General features: G+C 31.9%; 1 protein-coding gene across 7 annotated transcripts; it reads left to right on the forward strand.

Annotated features, from left to right (window-relative positions):
* The first annotated feature begins 284 nt into the window (after positions 1–284).
* On the forward strand, positions 285–24,251 carry LOC100649591 (chromodomain-helicase-DNA-binding protein 7). 7 transcript variants are annotated; one of them, XM_048410718.1, is made up of 25 exons: positions 3,950–4,406; positions 4,483–4,546; positions 5,859–9,092; positions 9,193–9,611; positions 9,695–10,045; positions 10,154–10,442; positions 10,528–11,025; positions 11,128–11,352; positions 11,440–11,756; positions 11,829–12,303; positions 12,392–12,756; positions 12,834–13,029; positions 13,153–13,458; positions 13,540–13,831; positions 15,215–15,734; positions 15,853–15,942; positions 16,657–16,848; positions 17,501–17,915; positions 17,996–18,281; positions 18,463–19,715; positions 19,774–20,017; positions 20,101–20,380; positions 20,466–20,610; positions 20,712–21,413; positions 21,562–24,251. In XM_048410718.1, exons 3-25 carry the CDS (start codon positions 5,964–5,966, stop codon positions 23,512–23,514), a joined length of 12,942 nt encoding a protein of 4,313 aa, XP_048266675.1. In that variant the 5' UTR covers positions 3,950–4,406; positions 4,483–4,546; positions 5,859–5,963; the 3' UTR covers positions 23,515–24,251. The 7 variants fall into 7 exon arrangements, with proteins under 7 accessions (XP_048266674.1, XP_048266676.1, XP_048266675.1 ...); XM_048410717.1 differs by lacking the exons at positions 3,950–4,406; positions 4,483–4,546 and adding an exon at positions 285–656; XM_048410719.1 differs by lacking the exons at positions 3,950–4,406; positions 4,483–4,546 and adding an exon at positions 685–707.
* The last annotated feature ends 90 nt before the right edge of the window (positions 24,252–24,341 follow it).

Below are 24,341 nucleotides of genomic sequence, written 5' to 3' on the forward strand. Positions count from 1 at the left end.
AAATATAAATCATATAAGTACATATGCACGTATATATTCCGCTATAGAAAAATTAATTAATAAATAAAGATACTACAAATAGGTTTCATAAGGTGTGCTTTAATAAATATTTTTAAAGTACATTCAAAAGACAATATTTTATTATATAAAATAATATAGAATAATCTTGTAAAACGTGCATAAATTAAATTTATTAAATTACGACTTCTTATACTTAATAAATTCAATGTGTCATAAAGTAAAGTGTCGACACCATCGGTGTGTTTGTAAGCAGAAAGCGTTTCGTTTCTTGTCTATTCGTTTACGAAATTGGGTTATCGTCGAAAAGATGAAGCGGTCAATATGTGAAATATAAATAGAAATATATAATGTTGTTAAAACATCTTAAATTTCATTTTAATTTGTTACAGTGATGTTGTAAAGTTCAAATTTATATGATTACTTATAAAACTGTTAAAAACACTAGAATTTCTAACATATATTGTGCTCCAATCACGGAAGAACCATTATGTTGTGTCAACGTAATCGACGGCAGCACTGACGCCTCTTCAGTAATTAACCAAACAAAATGGACACCAAGATAACGATTAAGCGAACAATCGTGCAGTAGATTTACATGGAATGTCCAGGGGAATGGGATTAACGTGTACACTACAGTGAGTCTTATTTAATTATTGCAAAATCCTGGTTTTTCATAATAATAACTCGTAAGTTTATATAAATTGCTTATATATTTCTTAATTTTAACAATATTGAAACTTAATTTTGACACTTCAAACCAGAATAAAACTGTATAATGTTATATTACATTCATAGATGTTTAGTATGCGAAATAAAAATATAACGTTTTTGTAATATTTCAATATTTTTCATTGATCTCTTAGTTTTACGTTATAGTTTTTCTATGCTGTGAGTACTCTGTTTTATTTTTGTTATGGAAAAATATAAATTCTCAATATTTTTAGTTTGTATCCCACTTTTCATAACAAATTATGGTTTGATCGTAGATTGCATAGGGATGTGTAAGACCGTTGTTAGTTTGACTATGTTTCACATGATAGGTATTTAATTTTTGTCCTTTTGTGTTATTCTTTTTTTGTCAATCAATTATAAAAATGTATTTAACAAAATTACCCATTATTATGTAGTATAATAAAATTCATAATCACTGAATGTTACTGAAATTACATAAAGTCTATTCTTTTTAATATACTTGTATAAATCTATTGAATTATATTACATGACGATGTTTCATTGATATAGCTGTGAAACATTTACAAATTTAAAATGAAATAAGTATTTCTTTCAAAATGGTAATCTTGAAACTATGAAAATTGATTCATTAGCTATGTATTTATTTTAAGGTAAGCATAAGCTTATTGTCTATAAATCTTCAATAATTGCTAATACTTTTAATTTATACATTATAGTAAAACTATTAAAGGTAGATTTTATCTCTCTCTCTCTCTCTCTTTTTTCCTCTCTCACTCTCACTTCAAAACAATAATCTTTTTGTACATTTTTCTATTAAATAAAAAATATCTATTTCTTACTTTTTGATAGTAAATAAATCGATAATTGTAACATTTACAACTTCGTTATTTAAAATTGAAAAATAATTGATAGAATTATTAGAATTAGAATTAAAATTAATAGAGTTGATTTGTGTATAATTAGTCATAAAAAATAAAATCTTGTCACAAATTTTTTAAAATTTGTGTTTCTCTAGTCATTAGCGATCCATTGTTCGACGAATTATGTGATTTGGTTTCTTTATTACAATGTGTGTGTGTGTGTGTGTGTGTGTGTGTGTGTGTGTGTGTGTGTGTGTGTGTGTGTGTGTGTGTGTGTGTGTGTGTGTGTGTGTGTGTGTGTGGAGCGCGCGTATGTGTATGCATTCAATCAAATAAAATGAAATATAATGTTAAATACACTCGTGATTCATTAAAGATGTTGTATATACTTACACATTCAAGCTGATACCTAAAGGACAGGATTGGTTAATCGAATATCCTGCCCTGGTATCCTACTTTATAAGGTAAAATCTGATTGGTTCTCTTTGTGGTATAATTCGGACTCCGCCTTACTACCGCCAATTGCGTTGTGTGTTTTTACCATGATGCCAAATACTTTATGTGCTAGGAGTGTAATTCTTGGAAGGTTGCAGCGTCCAATCTCTTTTCTTCTTCCCGTTGTTTTCTGTTTTCATTCAGTGAATATACTATATTCACGCATTAAACTTATACATTTACACATATGTTGATACATATATATATGTATAATAAAATATATATATATATACGTAATACGCAAATTTTATTATACATCATATTTGAATAGTATTTAAAATATACTTACTTTCTCAAATGTAAATAGAAATATAATATTTAATTGGTTGAAATGCATATGCAAACATATAATCCACAATTTTCATTGATTTTTTGTTTTTATAATAAATCACGTTCCTATATTACTTTCGATCTTAAATAACTATGTTCTTATTGTATATTTTACAAATTAATATTGTTCATTTATATATCACAATTATTGCACGTTGTATATCATAATGTCACTTATCGAAATCTAAATATTTATACCCATATTCATATTCAAAAATATTCATATTTACATGATGATTTGATTAATTTCTTTCTGGCAAAAGATTAAATAGATTTTCTACTAGTAATTTTCGATAGAAAATACACTGAAATATATGTATATAGGTTTATATAACTACTTAAATATTAATTCAGTTTTATATAAAATCGATTATATAAAATTATTTAAATGTAATTGATAAGTAATTCGAATTCATTCCAGTATTTCAATCGTGTTTTGAGCTCTATGTTTCATGTTTCAATTGTATAATCATGATTAAAGTAGATGTCAAGATTTTATTCCTTTAATCGATAATATGAATTTGTTCATAGTTTTAAATGTCTACGGAACAATATACATGCAAATAAATTTATTTTTTATTTTTATTAGTTACTACTGATTCAAGTAATGACTCTATGAAGAAATAAAAGATTTGAAAGAAAAAGATACAAACATTTCGGAAATTAAAAAAAATTATGATTTCTTATTCTTCAGAGGAAAAGATTAATCAAATTAACATTCGTTCAATTGAGTATAAATATCCGATTAGTACAGGAGTTATGGAATAAATATATCTAGTCATTTAAATGCTTTATTTTCTAACATAAATATTTTTCCGTTTTTATTTCATTAATGATTTTTTTTTCAAATTACTAACAGCTATTAAAGATGTTAAGACATACAATGGCTACAAAAAGTACTTATAAGTACATATCCTTATATTTCGATGAAGCGTTTTTTTGGCAGGTATCGCGTTTCATTTTCATAGTATTAAATTTTTGTAGTTATATGAATATACCAGCAATATGATATGAAAATTAACAGTTGAACTCAATTAATTAGTACGTAATTGCAATAATAAACATTTCTTGTAGTCATTGTGTAAATACAATAAATTTGATAATTTCTTGATATTTCGATTTTTTCAGTTCCATATGAACCAAATAAATAATTGGTTTTACAATGATAAATCGAAAAAATCCGTAACTAATTCAAATGCATTATTATTTCTTTTTTTTCGTGTTCATTACATACGCGTGTCTATACATGCACAGAGGTTTTTAAGTAGCAAAGAGAGATGCGCGCGCCACCAGGTGGTGCAGTGAGTGAGTGTGCGCGCATGACGTGAAAGGTAGCTGTATAAGTTTCTACAGATGTTACGATTTCTAACTAGTGTGTGTAACGGCCTCCGTTGTACAGCAGGACAGGATAGGATAGGGTAGGGTAAGAGAGAAGAGTAGTCCTTCGTTGTGAACTGTACTAAAGGAGGAAAGCGCCGGGGGGAGGACGGGGGCTTGGTGAGAGAGAGAGAGGCGGGGGGGGGGTGAGAGAGGGCAGAGAGATGTGTAGAATGATTCGGGCCTATGGACACGCTTGCACCTCGACGGTTCGCGCCGCAGCCGCAGCCGCAGCCACCGTCGATGAAAATCTTGTATACGCGCGCGCAAACAAGGGTGGTTTTTCGATAAAACATTAACATATAACTACATCCACCAAGTAATATATGTTTCGAGACGCGTTTTCTACGAAATATAGAAAGAAATAGTGAATTGTGCGAAGTGAAGTGACGCTTTGGTGCTTGAATATCGAGCGTCGCGGTGGCCGCTACGAGAGTTCTCTTGGAAGCCCAAACGGAAATCTCTCACGATAATGGCGTACTTTCCGACGATCCGTGCTTTTTTTTCACCGAGTCGCTTCGATTTCCCTTGATATTATTACTACGCTCATATTTAACTCGGCGTGCGTTCAAATTCCACGAATTTGAAAGAGAAATTTTGTCGATAATAAAATTACGCTCGCAATAAAGTGTGAGAACTTTCTATACCTATCTTAACAGTTTCTTCTTGTTCACCCTTGTAATATACTTAATGTGTGCGTTTTTAGTTCGTATCCTAATAAGAGCAAGAATTTCCTTTCGCATATTATAGTGCCGCTGTCAGTGCATCAGGTTTGTAAGGTGTTTTCTCTTCTTCTTCCTTTTTTTTTTTTTTTTTTTTTTAAGTTTCTTTTTCGCTTTGTGTTCATGTGCATGTATCAATATTTGAAGATTTTTACATATTGGTTTTGCAATTTTACCAGCGTGTCAGCAGTGTGCAATAATACCATATTGTTACTTAAAAAAAAAATGTTCCTTTTATTGTCTATATTGGTTAACAGCATGTTTGAATCTTTTATTATTCGTTTTAAATGAAAAAAGTACCAGATCTATAACTTTTTAATAAACAATAATATACATTATTTTTTGCAATTTATATTAATTTTTTATATCTTTTAAATGGTTTCAAATAGCCCTATTATATATTTTCGATATGCCGACAGATTTCATCCTTTTAACATAAAATAATTATTTTCTATTGGTTTTAGTAAATCTGTAAAGTTGTCTTGAAACTACTTTTAATTTTTGTATGTATTATTTATATACATTTTGTTATGCTCATATTGTAATTATCATATCTCTTTTTAATGTTAGGTTATGTTAATTTGATCATATTGACGAATATATACAAGCATATATAAGTAGGTATATCCAATGTGTAATATAACAACTTAAATCTAGGTTGATAAAAAGTGTGCAAATGAAACTGTATATAATGTGATGCTTGTATTTTTAGAAAAAGTAAATATAGTAATTATTAAATTATAGCAATTATGACTATTTTATATTAATTATTATAAATAAAGATATTTTTATGTCAAATTTAAATCAACAACAGATTACAAGTTCTATAAAAATATATATTGCAAATACTAATCAATATATTGATTATAAAAATGTAATAATTATAAATGTAAAACTAGTTAAAGTTATTAAATTATACTTTTATTGTGATTGACATAAAATGATATTTTATATAGTTTTGTGTTATTTTTTTGTAAGTGACTAAAATTTGTAATTAAGTATATAATATATAATATTTTAATATTATATAAGTATCAACATGAAGATGTTTATAAATAATAATTTTTATATACATATCTATATCCTACAAAAATGTGGACTTTATTTGTGTTTCTATTTCCTGTATCTGGAAATCATATTAGGACATATTCCAAGGGGAAAAGGTTATAGCGATTATGAGAAATTGAGCCATAAGCGTATAGCTTTTTCCCTTTGGCATTTGTCAATGTCATCATATAATATCTAATACTGAAAATTATAAAAATAATATAAATATTGTAGAAATGAATTAGAACATTAAATTTTATATACATAAAAATAAAATAAATATTTAATGCAATTTTAATGAACATTGTTCCAGGCAAAAAAGACGTGGATTAACAATGGGCACGTTAATGTCTGAAAGAGAGACTATAAGATATTCTCTTGAGCCTGAAATAGAGGCGAAGAGTCCTGCAGCATAGACATGGACTCGTACGATTTGTTTGGTGAAGATGTTAGTGGCTCGATGCTTGATGCTCTTCCTGACCTCGGGGGGAACGATCATTTTGACCCTGCAGGCACAACTAATTCTGTGGTAGTATCTAGAGATGGTCCAAACACTGGTGTTAATGGAGGAGGGAGTTATATTAGTCAATCTTATATATCTCAAGAATCTCCACTTCAAAAATTAACTTCGTTTGGTGGATCTGATTTTGGAAGTGCTAATCAATTGCAAAATCCATCGCAACGCAACATGTTTAATCAAAATCTTGGTACGTTTGACAATGGTGCACCACAGCGTGCTATGGTGCCTGGAGCATTTCAAAATCAAGCTCGAAATATGGCACCACAACATAGAGGGCCTCATCCTGGTAGTGGAGGACAATATCCTAATTATAATGATAACATGTATTCAATGGAGCAACAGCATTCAATGACTAGAGCGAATATGTCTATAGATCCAAGTATGCAAGGTTGGCCAGGTAGTGGAGGCGCTTATCCACAAATGCAGAGACATTATAATCAGATGGCACCACAACCTGGTACTTTCCGACAACATATACCTCCACAGTATTCTCATCAACAAGATCAAAGTGGAGTGATGAATCAAAAATTACAACAACAACAACATTTTAGTAATCAGCAAAGTATGATAGGAAATATGGGTGTTCCACATCAAGCAATGCAAGCTGGTGGAACAGGTAGTGTTTATCAACATATGGTTGGACAACAGCAGCATTACCAGCAAGGAAGTTCTGTTACAATGTATCAAACATCTCCTGGGTATCCAGGATTTGCCTCAGCTATTCATCAGCAGCAACAACAGCAGCAGCAACAGCAACAACAAACTCAACAACCACCACAAAGGATGCCACATCATCATCCATCTCATCCAACTCATCAAACACATCCTTCACATCCTCAACAGTATCCTCAACATTCACAGCATCCTAATACACAACAGCAACAACCTATAGACTCTCAATATTCTCATCATGCAACTTCAATGTTCAATCAACCTCAACACTCTGGACCTACAACGCAATTTGGCACAGCCAAACATGCCACAAGTCCCCAATATCGTGCAGCTTTTCCACAGTTGTCACCTCAAATGTCACCTAGACCTCAGATGTCACCACGACCACCTGCAGTACAACAGCAAATGTCTCCTAGACCTATTATGTCACCAGCTAAACCTAATACATTATCTCCACATCCACATGTTCAACTTCCACATCAACAGTCAAACCAACCTGGTACAATGTCTGTGTCACCTTGTCCTCCAACTTCAATGCAGATGAATCCAACATCGCAACAAACTACTCTTCAAGCACTGGAGCAGATGGTGATTCCAGGTGCTACTGTAACAAATTCGAACGTTTCAAGTCAAGATTATAATCAGTTTCAGACACGTCCATCCATGTCACAAACACCAAATGTTTTATCTCAGTCTACCACACAAAATTCTATGTCACCAATAACAGGTCCTAGAATGCCAATGCCAACCCAGTGGTCACATCCACAACAACAGCAGCAACAAATAAGGCCAAATGTGAATGAAGATAGAAGTATAGTAGAAACTCAACCTCCAGTATCTGAACAAAGCCCATCAATGTTTCCAGTAACTGGAACAGAAACTATTCATAATGTTGCAGAAACTACAGTTAGAGATCCTACGGATTCTGTTCATAACACAATAGAACCTTCAAAGTCAGAGAATGAAACATTACATCAAAATGTTCAAGAACAACAAGATGTGCTTAACCAACAAGCTGATACTTTGATGCAAAATAGTTCACAAAATAATTCGCCTTTAGAGCATACATCTGGGAAAATATCTCAGGAAACTGTACAATCATTACCAGCTTCTAGTACAAACGGAAATGTTGATTGTTCAAGTATTTCAACAATATCTCAACAACAATTGACACAAAATCAAGTTCAGGCTCCTGTTTCTACTATTGAGAATCAGAATACATGTGATAAGAAACCAAATGATCAACATTTAGAGCTGACTCCAGTAAATTGTCCAACTAATAGTAATGCAACTGCACACCCTCAACAACCTGCAGTTAGCAATCAAGCAGTGCAGCAGCAGCAGCAGCAGCAGCACAATCAACAGCAACCTATCAGTTGTCCACAACAACCAGTACAACTTCATATGAATCAGCCACAAGTAGTATCAGCACAACAATCTCCAGTACAGCCTCAACAGTCACTGCAGTCTTCACAACAGCCACAAATAAGCCAAGTACAACAACCTCAAACAGCTCAACAATCATCTCCCCAACAACAATTGCAACAAATAAATACTTCTCAACAGCAACCATCGATTACTCAGTCTCAACAATCTTCAATATCACAGCCACAAATTTCACAACCTCAATTGGTACAGCCACCACCACCACCTCAACCAGCTTCAAGTTGTATAAATCAGGTCCAATCAACACAGCAATCTCAACCACATATAACTTCGCAAGTCGGTATAATTCCTCAGAATACACCAGTAGTTTCATCTCAGTTGTCACAGGTACAGGCACCTTTACAAAATTCAGCTTCTCAAATACAAAACCAGCCTAATCAAGTTCCACCTACACACCAACAACAAATTCCTACAGTTAATCAAAGCAATAATATAGTATTGCCATCTCATCAAACTGCAGTATCAGTGCCAAATTCACAAACTCCTCACCAAGTGCAACAAAATTTTACAGAATATACAAATATTCAAAAAAATAACATTTATTCAAATGAAATGTTAGTGGGTTCTGGACAACAGTATCCCTCTGGTGGTGATATTGTTAGTGGTAGCACTATGCCAAATATGTATAACATGCCACAAAATCCAACATCAACAGCAGTTACATCTGCTGGTTTTGGTAATTCATGTGCTCCAGTTACACATCACCAAGAAAAAGCTGCACTGCAACAGCAACTGCAAGAATTATATTGTATGCCTCCAGCAAGTGAGAATCAAGAAAAAATTGTTTCTATACAAGAAAAATTACAAGCTCTGCAACAACATGAGACTAATGATCAGTGTAATGGTGGACCACAATGCATATTGCAAACCCCAATGTTTACAGCAGCAGCTGTTGTTGATAGTCCACAGGTAAATTATTATATCTTATTTTTGTTATATATAAACAATATATTATTATAGATAAGGGGAATCTTTTTAATGAATTTGCTTTAATCCTTTCTATAAATAGGTTTCAAGTACTACTGGTCGTGGTCGTAGTAAAGGTACACCTAGGGCTAAAAAGAGTAGGAAAAAAGCCGATAAAGAAGCAATTACTCCTGCAGCAGTTACTCAGCAACAGCCAGAACAGCCATTGTCAGATAACCAAGTAACTCCTGGAGACAGTAGCAACATTGTTGATAGTGCAGCAGATTCTGAAGATATTAAGCCATCTTCTGGCGATATAGAAGAAGAATGGAGTAAAGGCAGGAAGTCGCGGCCGCCTACGAGAAAACCACGTAAACCAAAGGAGCCAAAGGAGCCAAAAGAACCAAAAGAGCCAAAAGAGCCGAAAGTTAAGAAAGAACCAAAACCACCAAAGGAAGCAAAATCTCCAAAAGTACCAAGAAAGAGAAATAAAGACAAAGATTCAACAAAACGTAATAGAAAGTAAGTTATTTTGTAAATATTGCCTCTTAATTTTCATGTGTTAGAACAGTAATTATTTCTTTGAATACTTTCTATTTTTACAGAAAAACTAATCATTCTGAATCAGCTGATGATGAAGTTATTCAAGAAAATGAAGAAACTGCAGTCTCTGATTCAAGTGCAATTAAAGAATCAGATACAAAACCACCTGAACCATCCATCCAAAGTGATCAGGAACAAGTACATTCTTCAACTACTGAGCCATTAATAACTGAAACAAAAGATCAAAATAAACAAAAAGGAGACTCAGAGGATAGTCCAGCAGATGAAAAGAAAGAAGAAAATTCAGATGTCGGCACAGTTACAGAAACTGTTACACCTAATAAGAAAAAGGCTGCTTCTCGTAAAAGATCGGTTGGGAAGGTTTCGTTAGGGAAATCACCTAGAAGTTCGAAGTATGTTATTTTAAAATATTGAATATTGATAAGTAATTGTATTTCTTATTTGTAATTTCTTTTTTAACACGTTTTTCTTTACTTCATTAATTTACCAAATTTTATTAGAAAACGAAAAAGTCGAATTGCGCCCGATTCTGACGGTGAAGAATTAGCTGCAACGCCTCCGCCATCACCAGAAGCTGGAGATGATAATAAAAGGCGTTCAGCAAGAAATACGCATCGTAAGAAATATGTGGACGATGTAATGCTTAGATTTTCAGATGATGATGTACCTCTTCAGGATGCTCAGCTTTCTAAAAAAGTAGAGGGTACAAATACCGCAAAACCTGTTTCTGTCAAAAAAGATAATGAAGGTGGTGAAGTTGGGCCTAATAAACCTAACTTTGTGTATATTGTATGTATTATGTTAATATCATATTTTTCATATATTAAAATTGTATTCGCAAAAATTTTAAAGTAGTAATTTTTATACATTATAGAATACAACAGATGAAGATTCCATGGTTGTGCAACATATATTGTGTTCTCGCATAGGGAAAAGAGAAGTCAAACCTACTGTTCCAGAAGTGAAAACTGAGATATCTGCTGAAAAAAATGATAATAGTGCTGCTGATACAAAGAATAAAGAAGTGGAAAATGAGTCAAAAGAAGAAACATCTGAAAAAGAATCAGTCTCAGAAACGAGTAATAAGGATGAAGATGATACTGAGACTTCTGAAGATAAAAGTATCAATGATGTAAAAGATAAAAGTAAAAGTGAAGGAACAATTACAGAATCTAAACAAGAAAATGCAGTAGCAGATGTGAAGCCTCAAATAGTAGAAGTTGAGGAATATTTTGTTAAATATAGAAATTTTTCATATTTGCATTGTGAATGGAGGACTGAAGAAGAATTATACAAGGGCGATAAAAGAATTCAAGCCAAGCTGAAAAGATTCAAGCAAAAACAGCAACAAAACACTAATATCTTTGAAAATGTAATTATTTTGTACCTGTATATTTTACAACAGTTTTGATATTTTATTTCTTAATATTAAATAGGTAGATATGAATAATCAAAGTTATGATTTTTTTTTTAGACTGAGGATGATCCATTTAATCCAGATTTTGTAGAAGTAGATAGAGTGCTTGATGAAGCAACACATACTGATCCAACTACTGGAGAAACTTTAAAACACTATTTAGTTAAATGGCGATCTCTTCAATATGAAGATTCCACGTGGGAATTAGAAGAAGATGTTGATCCAGAAAAAATAGCTCAATTTATAAAGTTTAACAAAGTACCTCCTAAGGATCAATGGAAGGTAATATGTTATTATATTAGTATATTATAATATTATAACTACATAATATAATGTTTAACATCAAAATAATTATTAATATCTATTTAGCCCAAAAAGAAACCAAGTGCGTCAGCGTGGGTAAAATTAGAGGAATCACCAATTTATAAAAATAATAACAGTTTGCGACCGTATCAATTAGAAGGCCTTAATTGGTTGCTTTTTTCGTGGTATAATGGACATAATTGCATTCTTGCCGATGAAATGGGTTTAGGAAAAACAATTCAGTCTTTGACATTTGTGGATGCAGTATACAAGTATGGCATTCGTGGACCATTTTTAATAATAGCTCCACTCTCAACCATTCCAAATTGGCAACGTGAATTTGAAAGTTGGACGGACATGAATGTTGTAGTATATCACGGATCGTAAGTATAATTTTTTCGTAGTTTCATATTTGAAAATAAAATACATTTTACTATGAAGTCTTTTACTTACAGTGCAGCAAGTCGAACTATGCTTCAAGAATATGAAGTTTATTATAAAAATGAAAAAGGACAGCAAATTAAAGATTTAATCAAATTTAATGTACTGATAACTACATTTGAAATAATTATAACAGATTTTAACGAATTACGGGGCTATAATTGGAGACTCTGCGTTATAGACGAAGCTCATAGGCTAAAGAATAGAAATTGCAAATTACTTGAAGGTCTTAGACAATTAAATTTAGAACATAGAGTCCTTCTATCTGGTACACCTTTACAAAATAATGTCAATGAGCTTTTTTCATTATTGAATTTTCTTGAACCAGTGCAGTTTTCTAGTAGTGAAGCATTCCTTAAAGAATTTGGTAATTTGAGTAGTGAAAGTGAAGTCCATAAGCTACAACTTCTCTTGAAGCCAATGATGCTACGTCGACTTAAGGAAGACGTAGAGAAATCGTTAGCTCCAAAGGAAGAAACAGTAGTTGAGGTGACTAATATTATTAACACAAGTTTGTTTATGTATATTTGAAAATTAATAAATAATTTATAGTAAATTATGCTCTTTTATCGTTCAGGTGGAATTAACAAATATACAAAAAAAATATTATCGTGGCATTCTTGAAAGGAATTTCTCTTTCCTTGCAAAAGGAACCACATCAGCTAACATTCCGAATCTCATGAATACAATGATGGAATTAAGAAAGTGCTGTATCCATCCATTTTTACTTAATGGCGCAGAAGATCAAATACAATTGGATTACAAAACTGGCGAAAAGGAAGATTCAGAAGCTTATTACCATGCACTAGTAAATAGCTCTGGAAAAATGGTATTAATCGATAAATTACTGCCAAAACTCAAAGCTAGTGGTCATAGAGTGTTAATATTTAGTCAAATGGTGAAATGTTTAGATCTATTGGAAGACTATTTATTATATAAAAAGTAAGAGTTATTAATTTTTACTTTACTGTAAATATTCTTTAACGATATTTATATCTTTATCAAAAATATTTGTTTAGGTATCCGTATGAAAGAATTGATGGTCGAATTCGGGGAAATTTAAGACAAGCTGCAATTGATCGTTATAGTAAACCTGACTCCGACAGATTCGTTTTTCTTCTTTGTACTAAAGCAGGAGGTCTTGGAATTAATCTTACAGCAGCAGATACTGTTATTATATATGATAGTGATTGGAATCCACAAAATGATTTACAGGTTTTAATTGAATTTACTCTATTTTAGTAAAACTATTGAATTTTTGTACTTATATGTGAAATAATAACTACAATATTGTATGCGTTGTTAAATTACGAATACATGTATTAAATTTTTATGCAGGCTCAAGCTCGATGTCACAGAATTGGTCAACAAAAAATGGTGAAAGTATATCGATTACTTTGCCGAAATACTTATGAAAGGGAAATGTTTGATAAAGCTTCTTTGAAACTTGGATTAGATAAAGCAATTTTGCAATCTATGAATACAAGTCAAGGGGGTAAAGATCCAAGTAATAAACAGTTGACTAAGAAGGAAATAGAAGATTTATTAAAAAAGGGTGCTTATGGTGCTATTATGGATGACGATAATGCCGGAGATAAATTTTGTGAGGAAGATATAGAACAAATACTTGAACGAAGAACACAAGTAAGTGAGCTGTTGTTTCGTTAGCTAAAAGTTCTTCATTTTTATGTGTGTTTACTAATTTAAAAAAATTCAATTATATAGATTATTACGATAGAGGCAGAGAAAGGATCGACATTTTCAAAAGCTAGTTTTGCATGCTCATCTAACAGATCAGATATAAATATTGATGATCCAGATTTTTGGAAGAAATGGGCAAAGAAAGCTGAGATTGATACAACAGAGAAAAAAGAAGAAGATGAATTAGTGATATCAGAACCAAGGCGAAGAACACAAATCAAACGATATGGCCATGACGAATCTGTCGTTATGTCAGATCTTGATAGTTCTGATGATAATAGCGACGATGAAACAAGTAGTGGGTTAACAGGTAGAGGTATGTTCATTCTTAGTGCATGTTAAAAGACAATACCGTTCTTAACTTCATCAAATTAACGTGATACCTGGAATGGAATTATCCTACGATAATTACAAAGGTATTGGGTCACATTTAAATATCCTGTTTCAAATATTTCATGCCTTTTATCCTCATAAAACTAGCAAAACAGTTATTCGTTTTAATATCTTTTTATTTGTAAAAGTTCCTTAACTTTTGTATAGTAGAACATATTAAAATATTGGTATAAATATTGAATTATCAAACTTTGTAGATACTAACTTCACTGTGTTGTGTTCAACATATAATTGCAAATATATAATTTATTTTTAGTAGCAGAATATATATACATATTTATATTCGTCAAGTGATATTTTGTTATATTAAGATCCTTTTTCTATTTACGTTCATGTTTATGAGAAACTCGGGATTTATTAAAGGATTTTAGAATAGTTTAAAAAAGTGAAATAGTCTCAATTTTTTTAGTTTGTCAACAAAACAAATTAACAACATAACACAAAAATTTTATGGTATACATTCTCAATTAATTTCTTTGCTTTTGAAGTTTTCACAAATAAGTTCCCATAAAAACGTTAAATAGAAACGCTAGATATATGTACATACTTTTCTATTATTTTTATTCAGTGAATGTTACATACACATATAAGCATAATCATGTGCATGTATGCCTACACCATTAATATTATCATAATAATGTTTAAAATATGTTATTCTTGTTCTATAAGTTGTTTTTATTGGTGTGTTTGCCAAAAATTAAAATGTTTAAATATATTTCATTCTTACGTACTATAAAAAAATCCTTATTGTAACATAAGTTTAGGACGTTGTATTTGTGTAATGCATGGCAAATTGAATAGGTGTTTCTTTACATATATATACAACATTCATGAACATAGATTATTCACTAGTTACAAGTAACATAAACTATCATAACAAAAAATTAATGCAGTTAATTTTATTATTTAATTAATGTAGATATTGTTTTATTATTTAATAATTGTTTACTAATATTTTTAATACTTCTTTTACCATATTAATTAAGTAAAAGTTTCTTAATGTTTATTCAATATTTTATCCTCCAATTCTTAATTTACTAATTCAATTTATTTCCCATTTTTCAAAATAAGTAATTGTTTCTACGTATGTATATTTGTAAATTTCGAAAGAATATCAACTTCTATCTCGTGAACTCACAACATAAATACTATCTTCCTTCGAGCCATATTTGTATTGTTGCTTGCCATTACTACAGAATTATTTATATTTACATTATAAAGAATTGAATTTCCACACATCTATATTTTATCTTAATATTAAGTTCATAATAAGGTATGTAGTAATATGTTTTTTTATCATTATAAGGTAAAAAGCGAAGAGATAAATTTGGTAAGAAGACACGGAAATTCTGCGATGAATATGTTCCTCGGGAAGGTGAGGTGGTATATGGAAGTTGGGCACGAAGCGAATGCTTTAAGGTCGAACGAGGCTTACTAACGTTTGGATGGGGTCGATGGGAAGAGATTCTTCAACACAGTCAGTTTCGTCGAGGATGGCGTGAAGTTGATGTTGAAGATTGTGCACGAGTCATTTTACTCTATTGTCTCCGTTACTATCGCGGAGATGAAAAAATTCGTAACTTCATCTGTGATCTTATTACGCCTGTAGAAAATGGAGAAAAGATCAAGACTGTGTGTGTTAATACTAGTGGACGAAATAATAGACAAAAGAAAAAGGGGCGAGTTCGAGAAGGTAGAGAAACACGGGGATCAATGATCAATGGAGGTCCAAATGATCCTAATCATTGGAGTAACGCTGAAAAGTATGACGGAGACATATTTCTTGAAAGTAATTACAGGAAACACTTGAGTCGTCATGCAAATAAGTACGTACATTAAATACAACAATCTTTTTCATGATAAAATTTGTTAAAAAATATTTTTAGTTGAAAGTACTGCTTAATTTTATTAAAATTTTGTAAATAATTTTTGTATTGTGTACAGAGTACTGTTACGCGTGCGAATGCTTTACTATATCAAACATGAGATTATTGGAGACTTAGTCCAGCATATATCTGATGGCGTCCATGTCAGGTTAGTGATTTCATATGTATATATATTATATATATGTATATATATAAACACGCGCGCGCGCGTATACATATACACTTATAAACTTATATATATTTACTTACTTTTAAATCTCCATTATTCTACGCTCTACTGACTATCATAGAATATCATGCACTTACTTACACGCTTATACGGAGCTTTATAGTTGCATGTGCAATGTATTTGTTTATCCTGGGAGCTGTAATTGTATGAGGAATGCTCATAGAGCTAAACCATGTTTATTTTGTAGCTCTATAAATAGCTATTAATCGCTGATCCTATATTACTAATATAAAAATTTTCCCATCCTATTTTATAAACATGTATATGAATATATACACGATTTTTAAATTACTGTAAACACTTTGTACGGCTTACTATGGTCAAAGATGGTCAACTCAGCAACATCATGGTAAGAGACAGCTATAAAGCAGTGCACTGTATTAAAGGGGCAAACAGAATAGGAAGTTTGAAAAGTTTACTTACGTTTATACTTAATTGCGAGCGAAAGGGACGAGAAAAATAAATAACGATTCCTTAAATATTATCTAATATAATATGCCTCTTTTCTATGTTTATTTAACAACAAACATTGTAATTTACGGTTCTATTAAAATTCATAAAAATATAAATCTTTTATAATCTAAACGATTGGCATACATAAATTGGCAAATTGTAAATGAAACCGCCCTACAGTGCGTTGCGGATAAACCCTCCACAGTTGACGGAACGGCCAGCGAAGTGGTGGGACTCTCAAGCAGACAAATCCTTAATAGTTGGCTGCTACAAACACGGCTACGAGAATTACGACCAGATGAGGATTGATCCCGCGCTTTCTTTCATTACAAGCTGCCCTCCCCCTTCCCAGTCTCAGACCACACAAAATAAGTAAGTAACTATTCTTTTTACGTTGTTTTATATATATGTATATATATATATATATATATATATATATATATATATATATATATATATATCTATGTGCCACTGCTGTTTCATTCTAACATATATGGCTTGCATGCTGTTTAAATTTGCTTAAGATAATGCCTCTGCTAGAATTAGTGTATAAATTTTCCTTTTCATTTTATTCATACTTTTATTATTCGTACCTTAACAGTGAAGGAATTTCGTATTTTTACCTGTTTTAAGATATTACTTTCTACTAGCTTTTATTTACAGTGGAGACGGATGATGCATATAATATACCAATATACAATGATCATTTAAGTGTTTCTTATAAACAGTCAATACATTATTGTTATATATACTTAATAACTTCTGTTTATAACGTAAATTTTTAGTATCCGCAGCATTTTAAAGTGGTAATCATGAAAATCTTTTTAGTTTTGATGTTATACACTTTTAGATTATAATTTCAAAATAACTGTTACATTTATAATTGGTTAAGTATATGTATGTTTTCACAATTAAATACGTACTAGAAAGATTTGTTTAGTAAAAATTAAAAAGATTAAAGATATACTATGTAAAATATGTGATGTAAAATTAAGTTTTAACTTAAAATATTTAAAAATTTCAGCAGCAGCAGTAGAGACGATACTAGTTTAGAGAATGACATTGAAGATGTTGAATCTCTTGGAATGATAAAAGATTCAAAAGATTCTGATAAATTTAATCGAGAAACACCTACTGATTCACCTGCTTTACCTAATAAGGCAGATACACCTGGACCTGAACCTAGTAGTAGTCATGAAGGAAATGATAGTTTATTAGATGATGAAAAGACTTGGCCGTCCGTGGTCGATCTTAATACTCGTTTACGTCGAGTAATTTCTTCCTATCAGCGAAGTGTAAAAAAGGAAGATGTAAAAGTATTACAAAAATCAAAGTCAGGGATGGAAAATGATACAACTGTAAATCATGCTACTTCAATGAATGAGCCACCTTTAAATATGCAAGGATGGGACTTACAACAACTTGCTATGTATCTTTTGGTAAGTTATTATATTCAAAATATTTAATGTAAAAAACAAAAATGTTATCTAGAACATACCAACTCTTTTATTTTACATAGAAAATGGAAAGAAGAGAAAAGATGGAAGCTATGATAAAAGAAAGAGAACGAACTCGTATTGAAGAACAAAAGACAAAATGGTCCCGTCGTGAAGAAAGTGAATTTTTAAGAGTTGTATCGACATACGGTGTTAATTATGATAGAAAGAAAGCACAGTATGATTGGACAAAATTTAAAAGTATAGCTAGATTTGATAAGAAAACAGATAATGATCTCACAGATTATTATATGTCTTTTAGAGCAATGTGTAAAAAAGTATGTAACGCTAAATTGAACGACGAAGATGGTATGTTTATAATTATATTTATATACAATTAAAAGCTGTAATGTTATGACTCAATCATTGATATTATATATACAATATTATGCAGCATATTTTATGCTTTAATCTGAAAATATAAAAATTGTTTACATATTTGATATTTATTATAAATATCAAAGTACTAAATACGATATATATATCTCAGATTTTTCAGACGTTCCTGTTGATCATCTCAGTCCGGCAAAAGCAAGACAAATATTAGATCGCGTAGACCTTTTAAGCAAAATACGCGAAGAAATTTTATCTCATCCTCATTTGGAGGAACGACTTTCATTATGTCAACCATCAGGTGATACACCTGATTGGTGGCAACCTGGAAAACACGATAAAGAATTATTACTTGGTGCGGCAAAACATGGTTTAGGAAGAACTGATATAACTATTTTAAATGACCCTGATTTTTCATTTCATAAACTTCTAAATAAAAATATGTATAGTAATATTCAGACGTCTAAAGTCTCAGATAAATCTGAGAAAGCAATCAAAATTGAAAACAGAGAAGACATATTAAAATTCGATAAAGATGAAATACTTGTAAAATTGGAAAAAGGTGAAGGTACTTTGAAAATTGAAAAAGTGGGTGCAAAAAAAGATAAGGATATAAATATCGCGGAAAAGCGAACAGAACATACGGATCTGGAAAAAAGCCAAGTAGAATTAACTATTATAAAGGCTGAAAATAAAACTGAAGAAAAACCTATCAGTAATGCATTAACTATTACAACTGTTGCAAGAAATATGTCATCAGACAAGGAGTACACTGCGAAAATAAAAACTGAAGAAAAGAATGAAGTAGTGATAGAATCAGTAAAAAATGAAATTTTTAAAACTGATCAAATATCAGGAATTAACAAAACAGATGAAACAAAAACGAGTAATGTCACAACGAATATCGAAGAAGCGACACCTATAAAAATAGAGAAAGAAAATCAAAGTAAGGAAAAAGAAATACCAGCAGAGACTGACAAAGAAGTTCAAGAAGAAAAGCCAAAAGAGTCTCAAACTCAAGAAACAAATGAAAAAAATTCATTAGAGCAAAAAGAGTCTGTAGAAATAGTAGAAAAATCAACGGAAAATAATGAAAATATAACGGCGGAGAATGATAAAGTAAGTGTAAAAATAGATGCTCCAGTTGTTAAAGAGGAAATAGAAGTACCAGAAAGTAAACCAGGGGATACAAGCAAAGATAAAGCAAAGGTGTGCAAAATCGAGGATAAGTGTAATGTTCAAGCAGCAGAACTTAAAGCAATGTTTCCCGATTTGGAAGTTATTCAACCGTTGTCACGATTAACGCAAATTGATACATTTGTTCTCCGTGACAAAACAGTAGATTATAACGAACCAACGGTTGTGCAACTTCTATCGCACAATAGTAACAGTACTATCAAATGGCCAAAGGTAAATTGAATCCTATATTCTTATGTACATTTAGAATTGACTTGGGGAATTTTTTTAGGAACATGCAATTGAAGCTCGTTTGATGCATATCGTACATGCAATTGAACACAAAGAATGGCCTGTATCTATAAATTTTAGTGCTGGTGATGAATCAGATATACCTTCAAATGAAAAAGAATGTTCAGAGGTGATAACTATAACTACAGATCATGGAATATCACGCAATACAACAACTGGGAATAATATCTCACAATCTAAAAAACGAAAGAGGCATATTGCTATTGATGTAGAAACTGAAAGGGGTAAAATTAGTCAAAATTAAACTAATGATCTCTTTTAATTTTCTTTAAAAGAATTAATAGCTATATAATTTTTGTATTTCTAGCAAAACTTCATGCATTATTAAATAGTAGTAGCCACGCGGTTACTCAGTCTCCTGCGACTTTAAGTAAACCTACTGTATTATCTGGATCTAATACATGGGAAATAAATGATGAATCACAATCGGAAGAATCGAGGCGTTCAACACCAGTTCAACCACCTCCAGCCCATCAGCAAACGCGAACACAAAATATACCCTTTGATTTAAAATATACAGTTCCTGGAAAACCAACTGTAATTCCTGGGACTTCGAGTACTTTGACTCCTATAGATTTATCTGCTGGGTATAATTTTTCATAAATATAATATTTATAATTTTAATATAAAACATGTTCTTAATTATGTATTTATATAATGTTTACATTTTAGATATCCAAAAACAAGTACAGATAATAATAAAGATATTATGAACGAGGTTCAAGACTTTTCAATGCCAAATAAAAACAAACAAATTAGCAGTAATAAAGGGAAATTAGATAGTATGTTAGACAAATTGATGAAGAGAAAGAACTGTGTATGTATTATAAATATATGAACTATTTATTCAATTATTTATATAAACACCTAAATCATATATAAGAATAATAACCAAAAATTTATTATATTTTTATAAAGCCAACAGATGAACCTATAATTGGAAAGGAGAAAAAAAGGAGAAAACTTGACGAAATAGTACTAGGATTAAGTGCTGCAAAAGAACAACAAAGTAGTCACTATCCTGAACATAGTAAAAAGAGTACAATTACACCAAATGTAACTGTTACTCCAACTTCAGCACCGATAGGGCTTCCAAATCCTCCAACAAGTAGTCAGAAACCGTTTTCCATTACTGTTACCTCGATTCCGTCTTCACGAGCATCAAATTCTACTTCTGGCTTACCGCCCCCATCATTACATTCACATAAAGATAGTTTTTCTGCCTTACTTGTTCAAGCAGAGCAACAAAATCGCGAATTTAAAAAGCAGCAGCAGCATCAACAACAAACTCAACAGCAACAACAACAACAGCAACAGCAACAACCAAATTTCAATTCAACGCATTCGTCATCAGCAAGCGGACACAAAAAGAGTTATGAAGCGATGATTGCAGACATTAATAAAGTCGCTGAATATTCCTCTAAAATCGGATCCTATTCTCATGAGGCTAAAGTGAATAAATGGTTAGCTGAGCAAACTGCTATGTCTGAACAATTAGGTGCAGAATATTTAAACGCACCAAGACGACGACGACCGCGTGTTGATCCTTCTTTATTAGATTGGAAAAAATTGACTGGAGAAGAGAATGTCGCTGTAATTAATAGATTAACAGGCAAAAAGGTTTGAATACAAAATTTTATTTTTTCCTATGTTATATATGCATTTATATTAATTATGTAAATGCAATTTAATTATGTATATTTTTAGTCACTTATTACTTACTACATACCTTATTATGTATATGTTAATTTACGTACATCTATTTTAGGTTACAGGCAGTAAAGCACCACAATTAAAGCGCTTAGGTCAATGGTTGATTGAGAACCCAATGTTTGATGTTGACCCAAAATGGGCCGAACTTGTGAAAGAACGAGGAAATCTTCCACACGATTTACAAAAAAGATTGTCAGGAAATGATAGAAGTTATGTTAATAAGGGTAAAAGCCCAGGAAGACCTCCCATGATGCCAAGTCCTACTAGTCAGCAGTCCGCAAATCAAGCTAATTTAGCAGCTACATCAATGGCTTCAGGTTTAAACTTTCCTTCGCTGGGTAATTTGAATAACTCTCTTCTATCAGGCCTCTCTCTTGGCAATTTTGATCCAAAGAACAATCCTCTTTTAATGCCATTTGGTGGTTTACCCAATCTGGGTGCATTGAGTGGACTGGGCAATTTGAGTAACCTGAGTAATATGAGTTTAACGAATTCTTTATTTGCGAACCTTGCTGGTCTTGGTTTACCATCTTTAGCAGGTATGGAAGCTGCTTTAGGTGCGACAACAACTAGTACAGCAGCTGAGACCAATCCTGTTGTTAGTTCTGTCAGCAGCAAAAATACTGGTTCTGCTAATATTAGCAGTGTTAATAAGTCATCTCGTAATAAATTGGAGCCTCCTACAAGTAAATCTTCGGTGCCTTCAACTTCATCAGCATCGTCTACGATATCAACAACGACACCATTCCCCTTCTTTTTCCCAAACCCCAGTCTTTTATACACGCCGTTGGGTTTGGGTGGTTTGAATCCATTCTCAATGCAACCCGGTGGAGTATCGTCGGCCTACGAAAGTCTTGCCCAATGTGGGCTTCTAAATCCATCCACTTCGAGTGCCTCAGCAGTGCGTAAACCAGCGTCTTCAGCAAGTAACTCGAGGCAACGTGATACAATTACCGAATCAACGACTAAACGAAAGGATACAGAGAAGAAATCCAGATATTCTATCGATCCTACGATAACATTACAACAGTACACGGATATGACGTTACATAATGAAGAAAGACGTAGAATAGAACCGGAAAAACGAGAAGCCTTGGAACAAAATGATGCGGCAGATCTTTCTGAAAGACGAACCGACAGGAAAAACAAAGAACAAGAAATGAAAGAAGCCCTGGAGCATTTAAGTAGAACTAGTGCAGAACTTTTAACAAGAAGTTTAGAAGATCAACGACTGAGTGACAAAAGGAATCGTAACATAGATCATAATCAAAGTTCAGAGCAACAAACTCCAAGTATGCTTGAAGTAACTCTTGAACCTGTCAATAAGAAGACAAGAATTGAAATTGAAGTTAACACACGACCTGTGACAACTGCTGTAACAACTACAGTAACTTCAGCAGATGTAACAGCAGTTGATGTAGAACATGGAACGCGACCATCAAGTACAACAACTAAACAAAGTTCCGTAGAAGAGAATAATGTATTCAGTGAAACATCTTTGAGTACTAATAATAAAAAGGAAATTGATGAAACGGCTGCTACAGTAACAACAAGTATCTCAACTACAGTTACAGTTACAGTTGCATCTACTGTTACGCCTACATCAACACCCACACGTACACCAACGCCTACACTTACGCCTACATCTACGCCTACATCTACGCCTACATCTACACCCACACCTACACCTACACCTACATCCATAACTGCACCTACATCTACAACATCGACAACAACAGCCCTAGAGGATGCAACTACATCACAACAAAGTACTACAAATACTAAGAGCGATGCGTCGAAACTTCCATCAGAAATAGAAGAAGATAACAAAGGTACTAAAGGCAAGAAAGCACGAAGTGGAAAACGATTAAATGCAGAACCTCCTCCAGAAAGAAAAAATCTACGTTCTAGTGCGGGAAGACAAGCGAGAGCAGCAGCAGAACGGCAAGCAAGAATGGAAGGTGAATTGCAATCAGATCAACAAGACACTCACACAACGAGCGAGTGAAGTGAATTTTTTTAAGTGGGTTTTAAATAATACTAGTGTTGTTAATGATCTTACGTTGTTGCGATTATTTTTGTTGCAAACTTCTGCAGTGTATTCGCACAACGATTCACAAAAAATCATCGATTCATAAACATTTATATACATGAATGAATCAATGAAACGACAATTCTTAATTAAACAGAGCACAAGTGCATTCAAAGAACTTGAAAGAATGAAAAGAAAACATTTATAAAATTTGATTTTTCCTTCCAATTTATATGGAAATAATGGGAGAAATACAAGTAAACCACGTACACATTACCATTGCTATCATTGTGAATGTATAACATTGAAGCTGTTAAGTACGAAGGCTGGCAATAGTATTTTATCATTCGATATATTGTGTGGTAATTAACTTTTAATTATATAACATTACAATAAGAAATTATAATTTTGTTAAATTTATTATTCTTTACAATCTTTATTGGTTTTGACGAGGGACTGTTATACAATAATTGCTATCTCATTATTGCGTAAACGCGCAACGGATCATTCAAATATAAGATATAATCATACTGTAGTAAAGTAAAATTAGTAATAACTTAATAAAAAAAAAAACAGTGTAAATATTATATAATTATGCCTAGAGACTATAAGTGATTGTGTACTTGGAAAAATGTATATAACACAGTGTACTTTTAATTACATTAGGTGATACAATAAACAGCTTTTTTTGTTGTTTGCAAATGCCAACATTAGAATCTTTGTTTTAATAATTATGTACACCTTTAATGATGAACATATAAAAAAATAAGTTATGTATTGTATTAATAGAATCAGTGAAGAAT

This window comes from Bombus terrestris, chromosome 12, assembly GCF_910591885.1.
Source record: "Bombus terrestris chromosome 12, iyBomTerr1.2, whole genome shotgun sequence".
Taxonomy (NCBI): Eukaryota; Metazoa; Arthropoda; class Insecta; order Hymenoptera; family Apidae; genus Bombus; species Bombus terrestris.

What these genes read in the sequence shown, in the direction of transcription:
- LOC100649591 (XM_048410717.1), top strand. Translation starts at nt 5,964, where the DNA reads ATGGACTCGTACGATTTGTTTGGTGAAGATGTTAGTGGCTCGATGCTT. An exon ending in GACTATTTATTATATAAAAA is followed by an intron (nt 12,757 to 12,833) that starts GTAAGAGTTATT and finishes ATATTTGTTTAG; the next exon opens with GTATCCGTATGAAAGAATTG. An exon ending in TAAATTGAACGACGAAGATG is followed by an intron (nt 18,282 to 18,462) that starts GTATGTTTATAA and finishes TATATATCTCAG; the next exon opens with ATTTTTCAGACGTTCCTGTT.